At 39.2% G+C, this 22418-nt stretch overlaps 1 protein-coding gene across 2 annotated transcripts in view; it reads right to left on the reverse strand.

Moving 5' to 3' along the window:
- Positions 1-9858: 9858 nt before the first annotated feature.
- The window catches only part of PHTF2 (putative homeodomain transcription factor 2), a 64632-nt gene continuing 52072 nt past the window's right edge, over positions 9859-22418 (reverse strand). For both annotated transcript variants that reach the window (XM_036401260.2, XM_036401259.2), the window contains 6 exons: positions 21443-21574; positions 20386-20472; positions 19163-19318; positions 15875-15970; positions 13073-13198; positions 9859-12314 (listed from right to left, as the gene is read on the reverse strand). In XM_036401260.2, the coding sequence (XP_036257153.1) occupies positions 12294-12314; positions 13073-13198; positions 15875-15970; positions 19163-19318; positions 20386-20472; positions 21443-21574 (618 nt within the window). In that variant the 3' untranslated portion in view covers positions 9859-12293. The remainder of the gene's footprint in view (positions 12315-13072; positions 13199-15874; positions 15971-19162; positions 19319-20385; positions 20473-21442; positions 21575-22418) is intronic.

A 22418-nucleotide genomic window follows, 5' to 3' on the forward strand; every position in this document is an offset into this window, starting at 1 on the left:
ATGAGCAAAACCAATCAACTCCCAGATTTCCAGCTCGAGGAAATGGCTGTACACAGGACAAATTTGGGGAGAGGGGCATGTGCAGCTGAGCTGTGAGCTCCACAGCGCCTGCATGGTGGCTCACTGCTTCCTCAAACACCAACAACCACCAAACTCCTGCTTATACCAAAGATTTTGTCTGCTTGATAAGTTGATGCCCAAACCCTAAGGCAATAAAATCCTAAAGGCAAATTTTCCTTAGTCCTCACACTGGAAAGCGAAGATTAAGAGCAACACGTCGAGCTTCAGCCCAAGGCAAAAGAAAAGAACCACTTAATCAATACTTTCAGGTGAGATACTCTTCCCTTTAGCTGAGGAAGCAGGAGGAAGGTTTTGATTAAAGGCCACCTTCCAGCCTTTGCCCATTTTAAGATGTTTCACCATTATCTAAGCACTCTCCTTCACCTGCTCACAAACGGGTTGCTAATACTGGTGATGTTACTCAAATTTGTCAAAAGTGATTTAAAATCCCATCAACATCAGAAAACTGTAAAGAAAAATTAACTCCTAAGTCCAGCAAGTCAAGAACTGCATTTCCACTAGTTTCTAATGAAAATTACTCTGTAGTAAGTTTGTCTTCATTTTCTGTTGTGACACAGTCCTCTAATTAATACATTTTTACAACCAAAATAATGAGTTTTCTATATTATATCTGTCTAATAATGTATCTTCCAAGAAAAATGAGATTAATCATTATTTTAAAGCACTGGCTTTATGGGGTTTTTATTTCATTTATGAGATCTGCACAGATAAATCAGAAAAACCACCATTTCCATCACCGTCCCAGAATAGGATTAATTTACCATAAGGAAAATGGATGGGAGCATCAGAAGTGCTCACTCCAAATATGCTCACAGTGACTAATACCATGAATATGAAAAACTATCTTAACTGATATCTAGGTTGCAGATAGATCTTGGCAGAAAGGAAGACAGAGGAAATGAATGCAATCACTGCAAAATATGTAAAAATGACAGAGAGAGGAAAGTCTAGACAATGTGAGATGATTGCCACGCTCTCCAGCTTGGAATGCAAAGCCTGTCTTCTGATTGTTCTGAGGTTTAAACTGCCGAACAAACACTGCTCTTCAAACCCATATGGGCAAGCAATTTGCCATATGTTTTAGAACATGGCACAAGTACCCAGAGATGCACCACTGCTAATGCTGCAAATAGAAAAAAGCCAGAAATGCCATCCCTGTTGCTCTGATACATTAACAAGGGAGTGGAGTGCTCCAGGCTTGTTTTCAAAAACAAATATCAACCCCTCTACATGGTAACTTCTCCTCCTCCATGCTCATACCCAGGTGAGCTTGCCCTGGCTCCCAGAGCCCTGGCACCAAAGAATTGATCTGGGGCTCTGGGTTGATGGTAAATTGCCAGCAGTGTGAGCAGGCAGCTGAAAGGGCCAGCTGTGTCCTGGCTGCATCAGTCACAGTATTACAGGCCAGTCCAGGGAGGTGATTGTCCTGCTGCACACTGCCCTGGAATGCACTCTGGGCAGTTTGGGCACCTCAGTTTGAGGAGGATATAGAACTATTAGAGAGCATCCAGAGGAAAGTGACTAAGGTGGTGAAATCTCTTGAGGTCAAAATTCACAAGGAGTGGCTGAAGCCACTTGGCTTGTTCAGTCTGGAGAAGGGAAGGCTGATGGGTGATATCCTGGCAGCCTAAAACTTCTTCAAGGGGAGAGAAAAGAGGTGCTGGTCTCTTCTCTCTGGTATCCAGTGACATGACAGTGGAACAAAGCTGCACCAGGGGAAGTTTAGATCAGGCATTGGAAAAAGGTTTTTCACAGAGAGGTTGGCCATCACTGAACAGGCTCCTGGAGCAAGCAGTGATGACACCAACCCCACAGGAGTTCAAAGAGCATCTGATTTATGTTCTTAGTCATATGGTTTAGTGTTAAGTTGTCCTGAAAGAAGCAGGGAATTAGACTTGATGATCCTTATATTGTCCCTTCCAACTTGAAATATTCTAAGATTCCAAACCATCTAGGTCCAGCAGTGCACTGTATCCACTTAAATCTTGTGTGGAGAAAAGTTCCAGGGACAACTGTCTCCATGTCATCCCAACCCTTCTGAAGGTCTGGAAGAAATCCTGGCCATCAGGACTCAAAGGAAACCACATGTGCTCCATTCAGCTTGACATCTTCCCTCTCCTATCCCTCAGCCCCCCCACACCATGAAGAGGTTGCATGGGCAAAACTTTGCTCTTGTGAAACCTTACTGCCAATTTCTACCATTAATTTAAACATCAACATTCCATGCAATCAGCCTTAAACTAAAGAGGCAATGCCTTCTTTCTGTGGAGAAAATGTGCTCTCCTCAAGACCCCAGCTGGTGATTCTTGGTCTAGAGTCTTCACCTAAGTGTTTCTTCCAGCCCCATGCACATGCTGTCTCTTTCTAAGACAAATGTCTCAGTGATCCATTTGTCTGCTCCTCCCAACCACATCACACATGAACAGAACACCACTCCATCATAAAACCAACATCTCCTGCAAATATTAAAAGAAACCATCAGCTAATGATGGCTCATTCAGAGAAGAGGGTGCAAAATTTCCAAATATATTGAAAAAAAACTCTTATTTTTGAATGGAGCATCTAAAGAACCTGTACAACCTCGTATACTTAACCAGAGCTACGTGCTGCTGGTACACCATTCACCTGAACAGTTGTCAAACATCAGGGCAGGCTGTGGACACTTGCACATGGGATATCTCTGGTTTTTTGACCACTCTTTTTTGGTCTTTGGTCTCTGATTGTATTGATGCTGGTTATAAGTATTTACAGATCATAGCTTTAGGACACTAACAGTGTTTGCTTGTAGTCAAACAGTCAGTAACTTGCTCCTGCTTAAGTCTGAAATCTTAAGCCCAAAAGGTAGGACCTCAGAATCCTAAGTCTGCTTAAGTCTGCTCCTGCTTAAGTCTGAAATCTTAAGCCCAAAAGGTAGGACCTCAGAATCAGAATCAGAACCTGATTTCAATACTATGATTTCTTCCCTCTGCCATATCAGTTAAAAACCAGATAATCCTACTGCTGGTATTGAATAAAGTGCATTAGTAAGCACAGAAATAATAAAAATAGGAATATTCTTAGAAGAATAATAAGAAGAAATGGTACTCCCAGCTGATAATTCTGTGGCTGCCCCAGTCAGAGGAAGATGCTGTCAGGTCTGATTCTCACAACTCTATCCCAAAGGCTCTGGAAATGTTTCCTTAAATAATAACTGCATTTAAGAAGGAGTTTTGCAGGGAATTAACAGTCCTGCTGTCTTTCTTGTTGGGTTTTGTCTTTTGGTCTCGTGTTCTGGTACTATGAAAGTCTTTGCATTTTTAGAATGCAGAACTGCATATGTAAGGAAATCTGTGGCTGAAATAGACCATTTCTACCCATTGCCCTTGTGAAGGGAGAGCCTCCATTCTCTTTTAGCTGTCTCTTAAGCACTGTAACACCATGATGAGGCACTCCTGAGCCTTCTCTGCTCCAGGGAGGAGACCCACCTGCTTTAGTCTTTCCTCACAGGGCAGGTGTGGATGGTGGCTTGATCCTCTCCAGCCTGTCTGCATCTCCATCTAAGGTCAGTAGAAGTTCTTCCGTGTTTGATACCACAACCACTACTCAAGCCCCCTAATACACATGATTTTCTTGTACTGCAGTCACAACTATAAGTTTTATAGAGCTGGGCTGGTGTCTTCATGAGTTGAAGTCACAGCTGGTGTTAGAAGGAGCTGATTCAAAGGCTGAGATCTGGAGAAAAGAGAATTGGTGTTCTCAGTACATTCCCCACCTGTGAGCTCCAGGTATAACACTGATAATATCTGTATTATCAGTAGTAACTTTAACAAGGCACCAACATAATCTTCAATGAGGCCCCCACTTATCTTCATGGGTTGGTTTAAATATTATTTTTAAACATTAATAAATCTATTTTGCCTTTTATTTCAAATAGCCCAGTTGAGAGAATTAGAAAGAAACAAAATATAAAGGTAGTGGCAAAAGCTGCTCCACTAGTCCCAGTAGTGCATTCCTTGGCTGTGCATTATTAAGCCAACACAAAGAACATTTCCAGGAATACCATTATGCTGCTGCATAGAGAAAAATGCTTCTGATTAGCATGTACTCGATATGCTTGGAAAATTAGTCCTCCTTCAGAGAATTCCAGCAACAAGTGAAACATCTGTTGTTTCCTCCAAGTTATAACAATTATTTTACAATTACTCCTTTGCATACTTTGAATTTCTAATCTTTTATTTTTATCGAGAAAGCCAAGATTTATGGTGCAATTGGAATTCACATTGTGCACATGTGTGTGGGAAAGAAGAATAGGAAATAATGGCAGTCCCTAACTGCAGCATTATGTCACCCCAAGGCTAAAATTGTTGGCCATCTACGTTATTTGCATTCACTGTATTAATTCCCCTCTATACACAATGGGAATTAATCCAATTTCAATAAATTCAATGGCTCCTATTTATTCCAAGGTTGATGGCAGTGATCCCTATTGTTTGTAGCCACACAATATGCTTTCTGCAGCCAAAAATCCAGCTTCCACCCCCTTCCAGCAGCACATGGCTTGTGCAGCTGTGGCAGCACCAGCGCTCGGGGTATGAACAACACTGAAATAAATGGTGTTAAAAGAAAACCCCAAGTGGGTTGGAGTAGCAGCAGCATGGCAGCAGAAATGTGCAGAGTTACTCGGGAGGGGCTGGAACTGCTTCAGCCAGTTTCACAAGTGGTGAAAACAGCTCATAGCACGGGCAAGAAAGAGCTGTGAAGAGTCAGACCCCTGGACAGCACAGAAGTCAGAAGCCCGGTAATATTCACATCTGTAAGACTGGAGATAGACTCACCTCATTATACTCAGTGCACTTATCTGCTCTCAAGAGCTATTGCTTCAAAAGGTGATGCACAAAGGGGAGGTGAGAAATGCAGGTTGAATACGGTACTTTGCTCTTCCTGCTGTGTTTGCCTGCACAATGACAGCACAAGAGCCAGGGGTAATGGCCTGTTTCCAGTATCAGCCTCCGAGGGTCGCTGTGAGTTATTTCTGTCATCCACAAATGCTGGATGAATAAATAACTCACCAAACACACTTAGAAACAGTCTAACTTAGCACGGGTTTACAAAAGACTGGAACCAGAACACCGTGCTGAAGGACAGTGGTAAATTAACAGTGGTTCCCCCTCTGCAAGCCGGAGAGATTTTTTGCTATTTTTATCCACCCAGCAAACACTTGCAGGCCAGCCAGCAAAGGCCTTTGAGGAGTATCTTTGACTGGGCTGCAAATCCACAGCCTGAAGATAACATAGGAGACACAAGGCAAAGCCTTGTCTCTGTCAGCCCTACTCCCTCGGAGCAGAGGGTACCCTTGATTGCAGCTGCTGGGAGGACACACATCACAGGGACTGCTCTGCACAGAGATCTTGGCCAAGCAGGGAGGGCTCTCTGCCTCTAGATGGGTTTTGCACCTCAATGGCATCACACCTTTACACTTGGCAGCATTGTTGCCACAAGGGATTTCCAGTGTAATAGGAAAGAATGGAGGCATAACCCCTGCAACTCTGCCAAAACTGGAACAGCGTTTCCCCATGTGTGAGGTCAAGGCCAGAGCCCATCTTACCCATCCTTCAAGTCACTCATTTTAGTAATAAAGACACAGATCTCTCCAGATACACCCGTGTGTCACCCTGGCACAGGCTGTGCCTGTTTTGGGTGTTGCTGCTGTGCCTGCACAGTGCTGCCTGCAGGCTGTGAGCTGCAGCTGTACAGATGTGGGCAGCTCACCAGCTGCCATTCCACAGCACAGGGAGAGAGCTGAGTGCTGGGGCAGGATTGTGGAATACTTGTTTGGAAATCTTTTCTATGAGAAAACAGTAAAATTAAAAAAGAAAAGAAGAAAGCAATTGTCTTCCTTTCCAATAGCAGTCAAACTAATTACACAGCTGCAAACACTGTTAAAGTTTCACTGCAGAACAAAACAGTAAAGTTAGATTATCTGCCCTAATTTAAGTGGCTGGAAGTTTTGCATCTGATTCTAAATTACCCACACACTTCTTTTCCTTTAAACTCAAGAGAGAAATATCTCAGAGGTTCACTAAAATGAAGGTCAAAGATCAACTGAATGAATTCCCCTCTAAAGGTAAACGTGACTTTTTAATGATTGCCAAGGAAGCCCTGGGTCAATTTGGCATCTAAACTTCAGACATCTCAGGACAAAGAACCCTACACAAAGTAGAAGACCACAGCCCTGGGTACAGTAAGCAGAGCATGCAGAGCTGTTGGAAAGTGACTTTTCATCGAGGTCAAACCTTTATCCCTGGGCTGGTTGCCTTTGACCCCAGTCAGCACCATTGTAGAGATGGTTTAATGAAATTATGGAGTACTCCAAACAACTGTTTCATCAAAACTCACTGGTTTAGTGACAACTTCCACTTAGGTTCCATTTGTTTAACTGTGATTTTCAATTAGTGAAGTAATTCACTTCCCCTTTATTTACATGCATGAGACAGAGCAAAAGAAGATTTCATTTGATGCATAATCACATACCCAGAGACTCAGGCTTGGATTGTGATATGGGCAGAAGGCAGCCAGCTAATTCCTGACAAATTTCATTACCAGTAAGGCCATGCTCAAGAAGCAGGAGCTGTTTGTGAGGGCTAGAAGTGAAAAGTTGGTGGGTGCTTAGGAATGCAAGCGTGCCTAAACATAAAGTATTGTGTCATCATTAAACAAAAGACTGAAGTAATAAATTAAACAGCTAGAAATTGAATATTTTTGGGAGCTTGTCCCTAAAGTGAATGTGCTTTCCTTTCCTTGAAATGATTAATCAAACATGGGGGAAAAAAAAAGAAATAAAATGGACAAATCTTTCTGCAGCATGACCTTATTTCCTACTCTGGATTGTGAATTTATACAAGCTTGTATTGGAAAAATTGAATCTGACCAGCCATCAGTGCTGTTTATTTTATCAGAGGTGCTTGTGTCCATACTGAATGTTGTAGCTTCATCTCTGAAGAGCCAGAAAGGAAATCTCTCTTGATTTCTCTCTCCAGAGAATTCTGTTACTGACAGCAGGAGACATGGCATTGCTTACAGCCCAGAGAATTGACTTCTTATCACAAAACCAAATCCACAGCAACTTCAGATTTCTGAAAGTTTGTTTAGGGATGGCAAAGTGTCCACTCAAGTGTAAAATGATTAAAGAGTGGGAAGAAATAGGGAAGATATAGGCAAAAACATAAAAAAAAAATTTATCTTACTTAATAACTCTTTTGGAAAGTTATTTGTAAGATATTGAGGTACATACTGACTTTCCAGTGCTTAATCTAAACTAACTAATCTGAAATAATGCTCTACAGATATTTTAGACTTGCATAATTCAGACATTCCATATGGACCTACATGCACCAAAGGTACCTGGGGGAAGCTCTCACAAGGCAGCCTGACAGACAATCCAGATGGCATCAACCAGACTGGTTTCTTTCCTGTTTCCCATTTATTCCTATAGCCACACTTCAAAACTTCCCTGATATAACCAAGATGAGACTTGCAATTTAACCTGAGCTTCTACATTAACATCCAATTAAAATCCAAGGTCTTACATACCTGTATTAATTATAGTTAAGACTCCAGCGTGTCTGGGGCATGACAGCACTAAAACAAAATCTGCTGAGACCTCTTTGCCAGCAAGCCCAACCTGCCCTAAATGTGACACTAGAGCACCTGAAGGGCTGCCCAGGGCTCCTGGCTGCTGTGGCAGCAGCCACGTGCTCCAACACCAGCCCCCAGCAGAGCCTGCTGCAAGGCACTGCTCCTGGGCTGGAGAAGCAGATCCAACTCCTGGTACAGCAGGCTGGCAAATTCTCCTTCACATGAACCTCCCCTGTGCCAAACACCTACACTGAGCAACACAGCATCCTCCAGAATACTGTGGCTGCCCATGCATATTAAACTGCAGAAGGTGTAGCATTTGAGGATCAAAATTACCAAAGAGGACAGACACCTGGTGGCAGCAGCTGATCAGCTCTGAGATGCAGGACATGGGGATTCTCTACATTTAGAACCAGCCTCCCCACATGCTTTAGCCTCCCCAAGATGATTTGGGCAAGCTGCAGTGTTCTACAGCCACAGGCTTGCAAAGCCTTCAGCCTGCAATATGACCACCCACAGCAAGACCAAGTAACAAGGGACAAGACTTACAGCTGCAGCCTCCTCTGATTTCTGTTATTGCCCCTGAACCATCCATTACAACTTCTGTCCTGTCCCAGCCTAATCAGGGGAAGTAGCAACAAACTATGGGGGAGACCTTGGTGTCCTTTTCCCAAAAGGCTTCACATGAAGCCCCTTCTCAGGGCTGCCTGTGTGTCTAGGGAATGTACATGACGTGCCAGACTGCAGCAGTGATTGACTGCTTGAAACAGTAAGGAGGAAATCTTATCTCCACCTAGCCCCAGGCAAAGCTGGGCTCAGGGGTTACGTTTCACAGTGCAGACATCCAGCTCTGACAGCAGAACTGTCACCAGAAGTGGGTCATCAGTTCCAGGTATCAGAGGTATCACACTCCCTTTCCTTCCTGAGTTATCTATCCCTCTCACAAACTGTCCACAGCAGCCTTGGACATTTCCCCCTTCCCAAGACAGCTGCTTTGTTGCTGCCACCAGTGGGGTCTATTTGCTCAGTCAGGAAGGCAAAGGAGCAGATAAAATGAGCAGAGCTGACAGGTATTAGCACCAACACCTCTAGCAGCCCAGTCAGGAACACTGGCAATGCAGGTATCTCCTGGTGGTTTGTGGTCAGACACTCCCTGAGACCCAGCAGATTTGCCAAGAGCACCTTCTGTCTGAACACCCCCCAGACAGGGACTTAAAGGGCATTTGCAGGCTCTGTCCATCACCAATGACAAGATGATGGTGATTTTCAGGAAAAGGAAGTGTCAGCAAAGCAGGATCCTAACAACCCAGCTGAGAGTCACTACTTTTCCTAAGACTGACAAGGTACAAAGGCAGTATTCATGAGGAAAGCCACAGTAAAGTGGTGAACTGTGTGAGGACTGTTGCGGAGGTTTTTTTTTGGTTGTTTTTTTTCAACAAAACAAACAACATGGGCACCTTCTCAAGATGAGTTCCTCTGATGTATTGCAAGAATTACACTGGAAAAGATGACTGCTTTTCCCATTGGAAAAGATTACTTTGTCAGCTGCTATTTATTACTAAAAGATTTCCTTCCCCAGCTCCTGCACCAATACAGATACATTTTGTGCAGTCATGCAATAAAAACCTGATTGCGTTATGGACTGAGAAAAACAATCAGGTATTCCTCCTTCAAAGTCTTCTCTTACATTCCTACTGAGGGAAATTCTTACATTCACTACTGAGAAACTCATAACAAAAAGTCTTCCTAAGGAGGCAGCAGTGGGCAGATCAACACCAACAACCTTTCTCCTCCTTTTCCCCTGACAAACACCTTGGGTGCCTCAGGGTTTGAAGTACCCAGGAATGACAGGAGCAGCAGCCCACTACCATCACCTGTAAAAAACTCTCTCTACCATTTGCTGCTGGGTGCCAAAGATGGACCTTTGAAATCTAAACCAGTAATATCCTTAAGCATTACCTGGAATGAAATAAGCTTGCAATCCAGAGACGTTTTTGGAAGCTACTAAATTTGGTAGCTACCCAAAGGATTTTAAATGTCCCATTCCTAGAAGATAACATAGAAAACGAATCAAATTATTAAAGTATCTTTCTGCATTTCACTTGTACTTTCACTTGGGTCGTTCTAGATGATATTCTCTATCATTTGCATTCTGTGTGCATGTTTCTTTCCCGAACATGCTTTAATTTAAATAGAATATATTGATTTAAATCAAAACAGGAAGACACAGAAATATGCTGGACATTACTAAAGACATAGCTCACTACATTTTTTTTTTCTTTTTTACCATCAGCCATAGAAAGCTTTATTCCAAGCCTGATCACACTTTCAGTTACAAAACACGTGGCAAAAAATAACAGTTAACAACGCAAGATCTGCCATATTTCTACTTGCCTCTATTCTTATACTGGACTTTCCACATTGAGGGATGGAGAATAAACCTCTCTCATTTTTAACATAATGAATATACCTAAGGGTAGCAAATAAAGGTTTTTATTATTTTTCATTTCATTTCACAAGTGTTTTACTTTCCCCAAGCCGCCATTTGTTAGTGCAACAAACCGCACAGTGCTAGTTGCTGAGGTATACATGGTTCAACTAATTTCACCTTCACCCAAATTGCTGTTTTCTCTCATCCTTTTTTTTTAAAGTAATGAAAGCCATATAGTCACTATTTCACATGTCTAAAAATAATTTAATTCCACTCTAGACTAAAGAATGGTTTTCTTCTTGGTGTTAATAGTGACAGACTGTAAAAAGCATCAGCCTTGTCTTTTATCACCCATAGAACTCCTGCTGTTCTCTTTTTTTTTTTTTAAATATATTTTGTGCAAAATTAAGTTCTGTCTAGGTCTGTACCATAATTTGGAAAAAACTGTGTATAAAATGTACTTAATTTTTAAAAACAATCCCAACGTCAAACAACAGAGAAAGGAGAAACAGATCAGAGGCAGCTGAAGTTTTCACATGAGAAACTAAATATAGTATGTTCTTAAAGCTCCAGTAATACATTCTTCCAAAAACCACAATGCACTTTGGTCATTATTAAACATTAGTACAGAGGCAAATAAAATACAAAATGCTTGTTTGTGTTGCTTTATATATAAAAATATTTTTTATACCACATAAGTTTAAGACTCAATACTTCAAATCTTTGAAGATTCTGAACATTAGCAAACATAGGGCAATATCCAGACTCTTGTCAACAATTACTTGTAATTCTTCAGTATGAAGCCAGTATTTTAGAAACAGAAAATATAAGAATACTTGTGCCTCGTGGTATTAATCCTCCCAGAATAATTTCCTTGTAGAAAGAAAGTTTGTTACAAGTTACTTAATTTCACAGGGATGGACACATTATTTTTGTCACACCGGAGAACCATGAGTCAATATGACTGGTCCTTGTGGGAGGCAGAGGGAGAGGTGTTAGAAACCCCAGCAGAAAGCACATGGCAGTGACACTTGCTGGGGAGGAATGGCAGTTATTTCAAGACACAAACCTGCCAAATACCAGGCTTTGCAGCTCTGCTGCTCACCAGAGCAACTTGTTCTTTGTGTTTAATTGTTCTTAAACTTCAATGTGGTATGAATGGCATATACTATAGTGTACAAGAGGAGAGCATCTATCTACCTATTTTTTGCTCAGTCATTCAAAGCATTCCTTTCACCAGTAAATAATTTGCTTGTTTAAATATTCAACTTCAACATATAATACATACTGCTCCATAGTTCACCATAATATATCCCAATTAATATACATTTATATGTATAAAGTTTCTCATTAAAAGTAACAATAAAAAGTGCACATGCACAGTCAGAGCTGCACAGAACAGCCCAGTATTTCAAATAAATACAATATTTAATTTTTATCAAAATATCATACAGCATGGTAACAATTTACAATTATTGCTCTAATAAATGTGTTATCAAAGAACACTTGTTGACTTCTTATATAATACCTTTTTAATATCCCAGGATATTTAAACTGCAGCCTATATGAGTTTAGATCCTGGAATTACTCAAAATATTAGAAATTGTTTCTAATAGTAATATAAAACATTTTTGCTACCTGTCATACTGTACTGTCAGTACTCTATTTTTTGAGTATGTCTCACTTTTCTATTGCAACCAAACATCCATTGACATTGTCCTCATAAATGACTGGTGCAAATGAAATATTCTAAGCAATTTTACCACACTATCAAAAATCAAATGACTTCCATATAGTGTTACTGGTAACTAAAAATGTTCAGCATTGGCTTAGCTTTAACAACAGATAGAGCAATTTAGTGTGATCGTATTTCAGGATTTCAAACTCTCACACAGTTTTTGACCCTTCCTAAATTGACCCTTTCCAGAACAGAACAAGGAATTTGAAAATAAAACATAAATGTCAACTAAAACAAACATAAAGCAGTGAGAAGATGAAATAAATACAAAGATTGCACAAGACAGATGTAAACACTTCCGTTTTCCAAATTACTTCCTTGAAGAGGTTGTAGCTTCTGAAGTACAGGTTCAGTGGCTGCTGTGAGACAGTTTTGTCCATCAATGACCTTTTCTGTAACACTGTGTTATTTCATCTTCTTTCTATACTGTCAAGATTTGATCTTCCAGAGCTGGAAAAATTAGAGCAGTACATCAACTTATTTCTCAAATTATTTCTGTTACCAGAACTGCAATACCTTCACATTTTTTCTTACTGCACTTGCTACATATTCTAATGACCAATACAATACATTTTACATCTATTTACTTCTAACAAGAGAAAGATAGCAGATGTAAGCAAACTTAATGGCCAGTAAAGGCCATTGTGACAACAACAAGCTTGTGCCTCATAACCTGAATCTTGAAATAGTTTCCAGAGTTTGCAGCTCAGGGTGGGCCTGAGAAAAGGATTCAAGGGGACAGCCCTACAGCAATGACAAACCAACACTGTAGGACTGGTCACAGCAATACCATTCCTACTGCAATGTTTCACTGCAGTGCAAGACAAGGATAGCCTGCTCTGCCTGCCTCCCCTAAAGAGCTGCAGAGTGAACAGTGAGGAATAAAGACAGAAATCAAATCTGGAATATGAAGAAAAGTTAAGTTAAGGGAGGTCTTGTATTTATGTTAACAAATGTTTCCGTATTTCTATCTAAAAATTCTTGTAATTAAGTGTCCTAAAGGAAATTACAAAGCCACAAAAGGAAAAAAAAAAAGTTTTAAGGCTGCTCTGACAAATACACCATTATTCTTCTGATATAGATTTAATTTAGTAATTTAGTAACAGTTTTCAAACAATAAATCTTCTAGTTAGCCTGGTTAAGAATTAACTATGCTTCAATATGTGTTCCACCTATAGTGAAAAAAGGGATGCTTCCCAAGTATTTACCTTTAGATTAAATCCAAGCAAGTCACTGATGACACCAGAAACAGCTGACAGGATGACAACCTGGGTGATGTTATAAAGCAGTGGATTCATTGTAAGCCCATATAACCTAAAGGGACTGTCCAGTTCCTAAAAAGGCAAAGCAACAGCATCATTAAAAAACAAAAATGACACAAAGGGGGTTTTGTTCACATATGTATTGAGCAATATTACTTTAGGAAGTCTTCAAGTCCCAGTGGAGCAAAACATTTGTGCAGGAAAATATCACAGTAACTGGCTGTTTATTGCTGTTGTCTGAATAACTCTTCAAAAAACTGGAGGCTACCCATGTACAGGACCTACCAATTTGCTCATGAAGCCAAGAAAATAAAGAGCTGGGTGACACCATCTCCAAATTCCTTACAGTTTTTCAGAAATCACCTTCAGTGTTAAAAGAACTGACAGGCAGCAGAACCACAAAAAAGAAAAGTAAGATTTTTCATAATGACCTCACAACTATGAAAATTAACAAAAATATCTTTCCTATTGTAATTTCCTTCTTATTCCATTGACTTTGAAACTAACAGCTGATTGATATAGCCAGAAAGGGATGATAAAGGAAAAAAAGTCCTAACCATCATTAGACTGACAACACTTTACTTTTTTTAAATTGAAAGGAACAAAACTTTAGCCCAAATTAATGTGTAGCAAAACTCAAACAAAGAAGCTATTTCACTGATTTTCAATTATTGGTGTGTGAATATAGTCACCCAAACTTTTCTGGCCTAGAAATATGTCAAATAAAGGAAATAAAAAGGAGTTTGAAAATATAAGAGTGGATTATATAAAATCTACCAACTATCACTGCTTTGGTCATTTATATTTTCTAGCTTTAAATTCATCTTCATCCTTCTCCTGCATTACATCCTGGGCCTTGAAAATGCCCTTATAAACCCTTTCTTAAACATGAAGAATTTCAAAGGTATGATTCTTCCTTCAAAAACATGAAATAACAATGAACAACCTTTTCATTTGGATGTAATGTTGTATAAAACTCTGCTGCAAATACAAAAGATACAAAAGACATGATTCTGAGAAGGACAGCAGAGAAATTCTGTAAGGAAAAAGCTTTTAGATTCTGGATTCATCTTACCAAATTTATGAGTAAGAAAACAGTAAGAATACTCAACAGAATCTAGTCTTTATAGAGTTTAAAGATCAAAACCACACAAAATCAAATTAAAAAAACCCTAAGCCCATTTAGCTACTGGACATGAAGTATTGCACGAATCACTAACTACCAAGAATTTATTTAAAGCTCCTAGTAGGTGGCTTGAAAATCTCACTTTTGGTACCTTCTCACAGTAACTGAATGATGGCCTGAGTCTGGGATTTGTGCCACAAAAGATAAGTTCCCCACTGGAAAAGGCTGTGACTTTTGGCAAGAGTAAAACATGAAAGCTTTTTTTTTGAAACACTGAAAAGAAAATGAAAAAACTGGAAGCCATTTAGACCAAGCCTTGATCAGCATGGAACCTTACCCACATTCTCACAGCACACAAACACTTTGGCTCATGATGAGCTCATGAGAGCTCATCCTTAACCTGTTGGGCTTTGTCTGTTCTTGTCCAGTCCCTCCTTGAATCCAGGTATCCCTTCTGTATCCACTGTGTACCTGAACCACCTGATGCACTGAGGAGACTTCCTTCCATTTGTTCCACAGCCAGGTCCTGAAAGCCCTGCAGTCCCTTATTGCCTACACCAGGAGACAGTCACTGATTTAGTCAGGCTCTCCTTATTGCTGCAGCACAGCTCTCAAGCAGTTGCACTGTCAGCTCTGAGTCCTTGCTGACTCCATCAGTCCTCTCAGGAAAAGTGCTCTGTATCTTTTTAGAGAGGAGGGGACCAACACACACCTTGCTCAAGGGGAGCTGGTGGAAGGAATTACTCATCTAACTAGAAGAAATACTCTGATCTCAGCTGCTGACTGGCTAAATTAAAGTTTTAACTGCATTTTATGGGTTTCCCCCTGGCACATGGGAATTAACAGCCTAAGGGACCCAAATCCAGTGTGTGGTAGAGTGAGGTCACAAGGTCTCAAATCATCACTGTGTTGACACTCAGCCAATAAAATTTCATCATTTATTTCCCAAGTGTCGTAGACATCTTTTTGTGAAAATCCTTTCTTAGGATTTTTTCCCTTCTGAGAAGCTGAGGCCTCAGAGACAGAATGCAAACAATGGTTATCTGCTGCTGTGGAATGCAACAGGTGCATCTGGGATTGGCCCATCTTGGATGTTCACAATTAATGGCCAACAACAGCCCAGTTAGCTTGGACTCTCTGTCCAAGACACAAACCTTTGTTATTCATTCCATTCTATTCTTAGCTTAGCTGGCCTTCTGAGATGAAACCTTTCCTTCTATTTCTTTTAGTATAGTTATAATGTAATATATATATCATAAAATATTAAATCAAGCCTTCTGAAACATGGAGTCAACATTCTCATCTCTTCCCTCATCCAAGAACCCCTGTGAACGTTGTCACACCCAAGCATTCATCATCCTGACCACCCTGAAGTACCCTCTCTCACACTGCTAATACACAGCTAAAGAATAAAACTTCCTGGATGCAGTAATAATTTGCAATCCAGAATGATGGCAACATAACAGACTACAGTGTACAAAAAAGCAGCATCCCTGTGAAGAGGTACAGGGCAAATTTAAACCAAAGCACACCCTACTGCCTGCAGAAGTCACACAAGTGACTCTTTAGCCAATCTATTCTACTTCATTTTTACAATATGGGAATACCATTTTAATTCTTACCTTCAATAACTTAGTAGCAAGTTTTAAAACATTGTTCACTAGTGTCAGTTCCTCCTTCTTATTAGGCTTTTTCTCCATTTTCAAGTACAAGTTTATCTGATTTAAAACAAAAACACAAGTATCACCACCTACTCAGAATTCAAAGGAATTAATTTTGAACTATTTAATATTTCAACAATGTGATTGCTCAGCAGCCATATGACAAAACTGCAATGAATTTCTGCAAGCAAGCAAGCTTTTTGTTTCCTTTTTAATATTCAAGAACACGTCCTGGCTCAGCACCATAGGAAAATATAATGCTAATTTATGATTTAACAAATTAATTACATTTGACATTATTATAGCACCAAGTTTAAAGTTTAGTCTGGTCTATAAATTAGGCACAAAAAATCAACATAGGTAGGGTTTGCATAACTTTTTTCCTCATTCAAGGGTTGCCTGAGGTTTGACAATTCATCCCCAGAAGGTTTTTATACTAGTAGGCAGACCTTACAAGACTTGACATCCTCAAAAGCTATTGAACAGAATGGAATGCTAAACCATAACTCTGCTAAAGTGTAATTTCTTTTAAAAGATTCTAGTGTAATTTAGTATTTCATGAGCACCTCGAGAGCAGAAAAATCAATCTTTCCAGTGCCTTGAAATATTTGAAAAATTATTAAACTCTTCATTGCTGTAGGAGAACAGTATATTGAACATTTCAATGCTTCTGTGAAGTAGACTTTTTTAGGTCATTATTTCTGAGAAAGTTAAAGAGTTCAAACTAGCTGTCTTTTGTCCTTTTAGCAATTTTGAAACATCAGCTTTCACTCTCAAACAACCCATCTTTGATATCCTAGATCAAACAAAGGCTAGGGTTTTTTTTTTTCTATTGCATAAGAAAAGCAAATCAAAGCAAAAAATGTCTTGAAAAGCCACTAACTTTTTATTTTAGGATGACAACCTGCAAAATAAAAAATGAACAATTTAGAAATGTGCTGAAGTAGTCCTTCAAATGACACTTACCTGACTATGCTATGATATATTTCACCACCTCGTTGTATGGTGGTTATTGAAATAAGGGCCATAGACATCTAAAACAAGTAATTGATTATCAGATCTCCCTAAAAAGACCACTGTGAGTTTCTTACACAGGTTAAAAAAAAAAAAACAATGCCTAATATATTTCAAGGTATATTAAGCTCCTGCACTATTATTATTGCATTATACATTAAAATTCTGCTTTCAGAGCCAAAGAGGTTACAATTTTTAAAGATAAAACTATTGATTTCAACAATGCAAGAGTTATAAGCACGACTAAAAACAAAAAACAAGGGCTCTAATTAGCAACTCTGAAAACCCTAGGAAGATTCAAAGATCTCTTTTAAGAGCTGTTATGATTTCCTTAATTTCAATTACAAACTTGCCATCAGGAGGAGTGTGTCTGCACAGCCATCTACCACACCTACTCTGAGATTCAAAACTGGCAAAGTGACAGCTATGGTTTGACCATACATTCTATTTTGCTCACAGATTTACAAGACCAATTAAAAACACTCTCAGAAGGACCTGAAAAATTACAACCAAACAGCAGAAAATCCAAAAAATCCCTTTTAGCTTCCTATCATGACTCCTAATCATGAAATTCATAGTCTGAATAGAAAGCACAAAGAAGTGCCTGGAAGTTTGCTGGCAAAAGTAGAATTTTCAATTGCATCTTATCTGTGGACCATTTAAATGGTATCAGAGAGTGGAGACTCATTTGGGGTTTTTTTTGTTGTTATTGTTGTTGTACTTCTGTGTTTGTTTTCAGCTTTGTTCTCTTCTCACTAAGCCTAATAACTGCAGTGTCCCATTTTCCAGGACACTGGATCAGATGTGCTTTTTTAGATAATGTGAGTATCAGTCAATATTTCAAAAGCCAAAATGTTAGACTTCCATGAGTCTGTCTCAAGACCACTGTAAATATGCTGTAGTATCCAGCTGAAGCAATTAAACCAGTCTACAACGAGTCCTACCCAGGGTGAAGTGTATCCTTTTTGTTTTCTGAGAACAATTGTGAATTCTATTTTGGTTTTCATTTCATAAAGCTCTCAGGGATTCTGAGGAAAAAGACTTGTAACAGGATAAGCTGCACTCAATGCAAAGATGTCTGATGACATAACACTTCTTTAAGTTCTGAGGACATAGAGAAAATGTTTCTTTCAATATCCATGCTAGATTAAAATGTTCAAACATTGACTCCCAGGAAGAGCATTGTATAGAAACCTATGAAAGCAAAATAAAGGCTTGACAATCTCTCTCCCCTTGCTCTTTGCATTTTTTTGCAATCCTTATCCCAAACACTTCCCTCCATTTTCGTTCCAGAAACAGCAGACAAACTTTACTGGGACATTCAGCTCCAAGGATCGACAGAACAATGGAAAACTCTCCAGGCTCAGGAACTCAGAGTTTTCAGACTGGTGCAAAATATTTCATTCAGGACAAGGGAGAGGGGCAGTCAAGCTTCTCAGTGTCCAACCTTATCTTTAGTAAAGGCAGAATGAGTCATTTATATCATCTGCCACAGGCCTCACATCCTGACTTTAGGACACACAGCGTGGAAGATTTTATTCTCCTACTTTAACACATTTTCTGTAGAAAACCTGTGAAGGATTCTGGAACTGCCTATTTACCTTGCCCTGAAAGGGTTGTTTTGTACCAGTGTGAAACTTCATAAGAAAGAGATTTCTTTCTAACCTAACTGAACATGCTTAGCTTGGAAAACTATCAGCAGTGTCAGGCAGAGCAGAGAGGGAGGTTTGAAGTACAAACACCAACCAGAACATTCCTGAGAAGAAACACACATAGATCCAAAGACAAGCTTGAAAACCTACTGAAAAAAGAGATTTCTAAGGAGTCTAGAAGAGGCTATATGTAACCCATGCAACCTAGCAGTCCTAAGCTATTACCTGGAAACAGCAACTCACTTCATAGAGGGTTAAGTTTGTCTTTAGATCTTTTACTCACCCATCCAACACTGAGATTCCAGGATTTTTTTCGTATTTAAAAACTAATTTTTATGTTTGTGTTCTGTTAGATGTTAAATTATATCAAAGGAGATGGTACCTCTAAGCCCACTCACTTAAACAGAAGTTGGGATGAAGTCAAACGTTTTTCTCAGAAATTGAACTCTGGGTTGCAAAGTTGCTTCACTTCCCCATAATTAACTCCCTAACCCAAACTATTTTAATAAATCTACAAGGCCTGAGACCTACCAGATGAATGAGTTGTTTAGGTATAAAAATATAGGTCTATACAAATTCTCACCTGCTCAGTAAGTAATATTGAGGTATTGCTGTACTTTTTACTTGTTTCAGATCCAAGAGTAACAAATCTTAAGAGAAAAACAGTTAGAGAAATGCACCAAATTACAAGTTCCCAGTTGTAGTGACAACCAAGGAAAATCTCATGCATGTGAAGTAGCTGAAAAAAGAAAAAAAGATAAAAGAAATCAAAATTTAATTTGAAATAATAATTGCATTATGATATAAGAAAATAGTAACATATCTCACAGCTTCAAAAAACACATCCCAGTAATAAACATATGGAAGGTTTTTAGGCCTATAAAATTTGACTCATAATTTTAAACCAACACTGTATCAGAGATATGAGGTCTGAGAAAAGATAAATAAAAAAAAACCATTCTAAGACAATTTTTAACTCCTGTTCAGACTTGCAAAGGGCACTACATGGGATTAAAAAAAAAACCCACACCCTCACATGTACTAAGTTATATGTAAATTACATTCTTAATAAAATACTTACAGCTAGCTAGCAGGCAAACACAATAGTTAGCTAGAAATTGTAAAGAAAACACAACCAGAAGCCATTCAGAAGATCCTCTATATTTTGAAACAGAAGTTCAAAGACAAATCTTAAGCAACAGAAAGCTTCTTTAAAGATAGATTTGCTTACTAAAAGATTTTCCACTAGAGGGCAGGCCAATATAGCCAACAAGCCTGTTTCTCACAAAAAGCATCAGCCAAGGTCAGTATCAAGTGTCTTTGTGGAAGTGTATTTTGATGCAAAATGAAGAAAAAAATACAAGTTCCAAAAAACACAATGAAAAATGAAGGAGGACACAGATTTAAACTATAACAGTGATATGACAGAATGTCCTGAGCTGGCAGGGATACACAAACATCATTGATCAAGCCAACTCCTGGTCCTGCACAGGACAACCTTCAATAATCACCTTGTCCCAGGTGCAGAATCCACCACTTGCTTTCATTAGACTCCACACCACTGGCGATAGCCTAGCCCTCTAATTTGCTGCAACAGAATTTTCTTTTGCTATTACAGAAAAATATTCTAAAGTAGATGAAACAAGGATACAGAATGGAGCTCTATTCCAAAAAGCTCTAACAGCTATTACTGTTTGTTCACTGGGGTCTTTTAACTTATTGGACTTCACCATGTAAAAGCCACTCAAAACTGTTTTTAAAACTATTTAAGTCATGGCTGTTTCTCTACAAGTAAAGTTTCCTTACCTGTGCACAACAGATAAACACAACTGAGATAGTCAGGAGGAAGGCAGATGAAACTATCACATCCACTGAGCGCTGAGGACCACGACGCTGAAAACAGAGGAAATGCACATGTGAGTGAAACTCCAGCCAAGCAGCACAGGTATTCAGCACAACTAGTCACAATCACACTGCTCTCCACTGGTTGTTTCTCTGCTCAGTCAGTTCCCTAACACCTGCCTCTGACCACTTTTTTGTTAGCCACATTTTTTATACAAATGTTTTCAGTGGCACAGGTAAAGGTGGAATAGACAAGTGTGGTTCCAAGGAAAGAAAGGAAGACATTGAACAACAGTGCTACCATATGCAGAAATTTAAAACACCCCAATTACATTCTAAGTGATGTTTCTACATTCTATTATCTAAGTGATATTACCCTTCTTTCATCCCACCAGCACCACACTAAATTTTGTTTGCTTATAGGTCCCGTTTTCCACCCTCTCCAGCCTCCACACCATAATTCCTTCATGTTTTCACTAATCTTTTTCGGCTTGTAAAAACTAGTGATAGGAGATTTCAGGGATCAGAATGTCTTACAGATAATACTTGGGCAGAATTTCTAGCTTCACCTGGCACCCATACACTCACAGCACAAATATACCACAACTGTCTTGCTTTATAAATTCCTTGTGTTAATGACACCAACTGATGAGACTCTTAAAATAAGATATTGTCAATATTAAACTACATGTGGTCACTTTTTACCCAATGTACTCACACAACTTTTCAGCTGGCCTTACTAGGACAAGACTCTAACTCTGAACACACTCAGGCTTTAAAACAAGGTGAAAACCACACATTAACTTTCTCAAAATCTGCCTGCAGGCACTGGTGGCCCAGAGTCACAAAAATGAAGCATATATGGGACATATGAACCAATAATAAGTGTACAGGAGGAAATAGCCTACAACACCAACCTTCCATCAGCACCATGGGAGATATTTTATTTAGAACATAAACAAGATCTTGAAAATGTATTGAGTTAAAACCTTATTAAAAGCAAAAATATAAATTATTTTACCTTAAGATAGGACCTGAGAGAAAGCCACATTTTTATATTCTGCACTTTCTTTAAGCGAAAGTGAGGTACCTCTGATTTTCTTGCCCTTCTGGCAGATGTTAGATGACCAAAAAGTTTAGCAAAAAGTAGCCTCTGCAGAGAAGAAAAAAAATTACCTTAGCTGTTAAATGATTTTCAGAGGTACTAAAAAAATTAGAGAAAAGGCTTCATTAAATATGTCAACATAATGTACAACGTACCAGCGTAAATTAAAATATGCTAATATAAACCAGAAGCAGGTGCAGCATATTATTAAAGAGAGGAAATACACTAAAACATTTTAAAAGTCTCCACATTCTAATGATTAACAAAAGTTAGCTACACTTTGAGTTCCTTTCTTCAACTTTTATACAGCAGATCTGCTATATTCCTAAAATCTGGGAAAAAATAAACCAATCATTTGCATTAGAGAGCACCTATACCACAGAAGTTCCTTTCAACAGATATCATTATTAGAAGCAGGTTGATTTCCTTCTACTGTATTACATCACATATTTTGACTATAATTTGAGAACAGAAAGTATAAAAATGTTTCTTTTGCAGACCCATGAGTATTTATAAGCTGCAGCTAGTAAGGTAGCTCTCTGAAGTTTCCATAGCAGTAACAAGCAATGGAATAGCACTTCAGAGAGCAGCTCTCACCATCTCCACCTACAGAACTGATCTAAGAGCAAAGCAGGCAGGGCCTTGGCCAGGGATGGACAGAACTATTTTCAATGTCCCATCCCTGGAAGTGTCCAAGGCAAGGCTGGATGGGGCTCTGAGCAGCCGAGTCTAATGGAAGCTGTCCCTGCCCATGGCAGAGGGGTTGGAACTGGATGATCTTTAAGGTCCCTTCCAACCCAAACCATTCTATGATTCTATGAATTAAATTGAAGGTTTTGAATGAAACACACTGCAAATTTATAGAGCTCTTTTCCTGAAACTACTTCTCCTT

Source organism: Molothrus ater, chromosome 5 (assembly GCF_012460135.2).
Source record: "Molothrus ater isolate BHLD 08-10-18 breed brown headed cowbird chromosome 5, BPBGC_Mater_1.1, whole genome shotgun sequence".
Taxonomy (NCBI): domain Eukaryota; kingdom Metazoa; phylum Chordata; class Aves; order Passeriformes; family Icteridae; genus Molothrus; species Molothrus ater.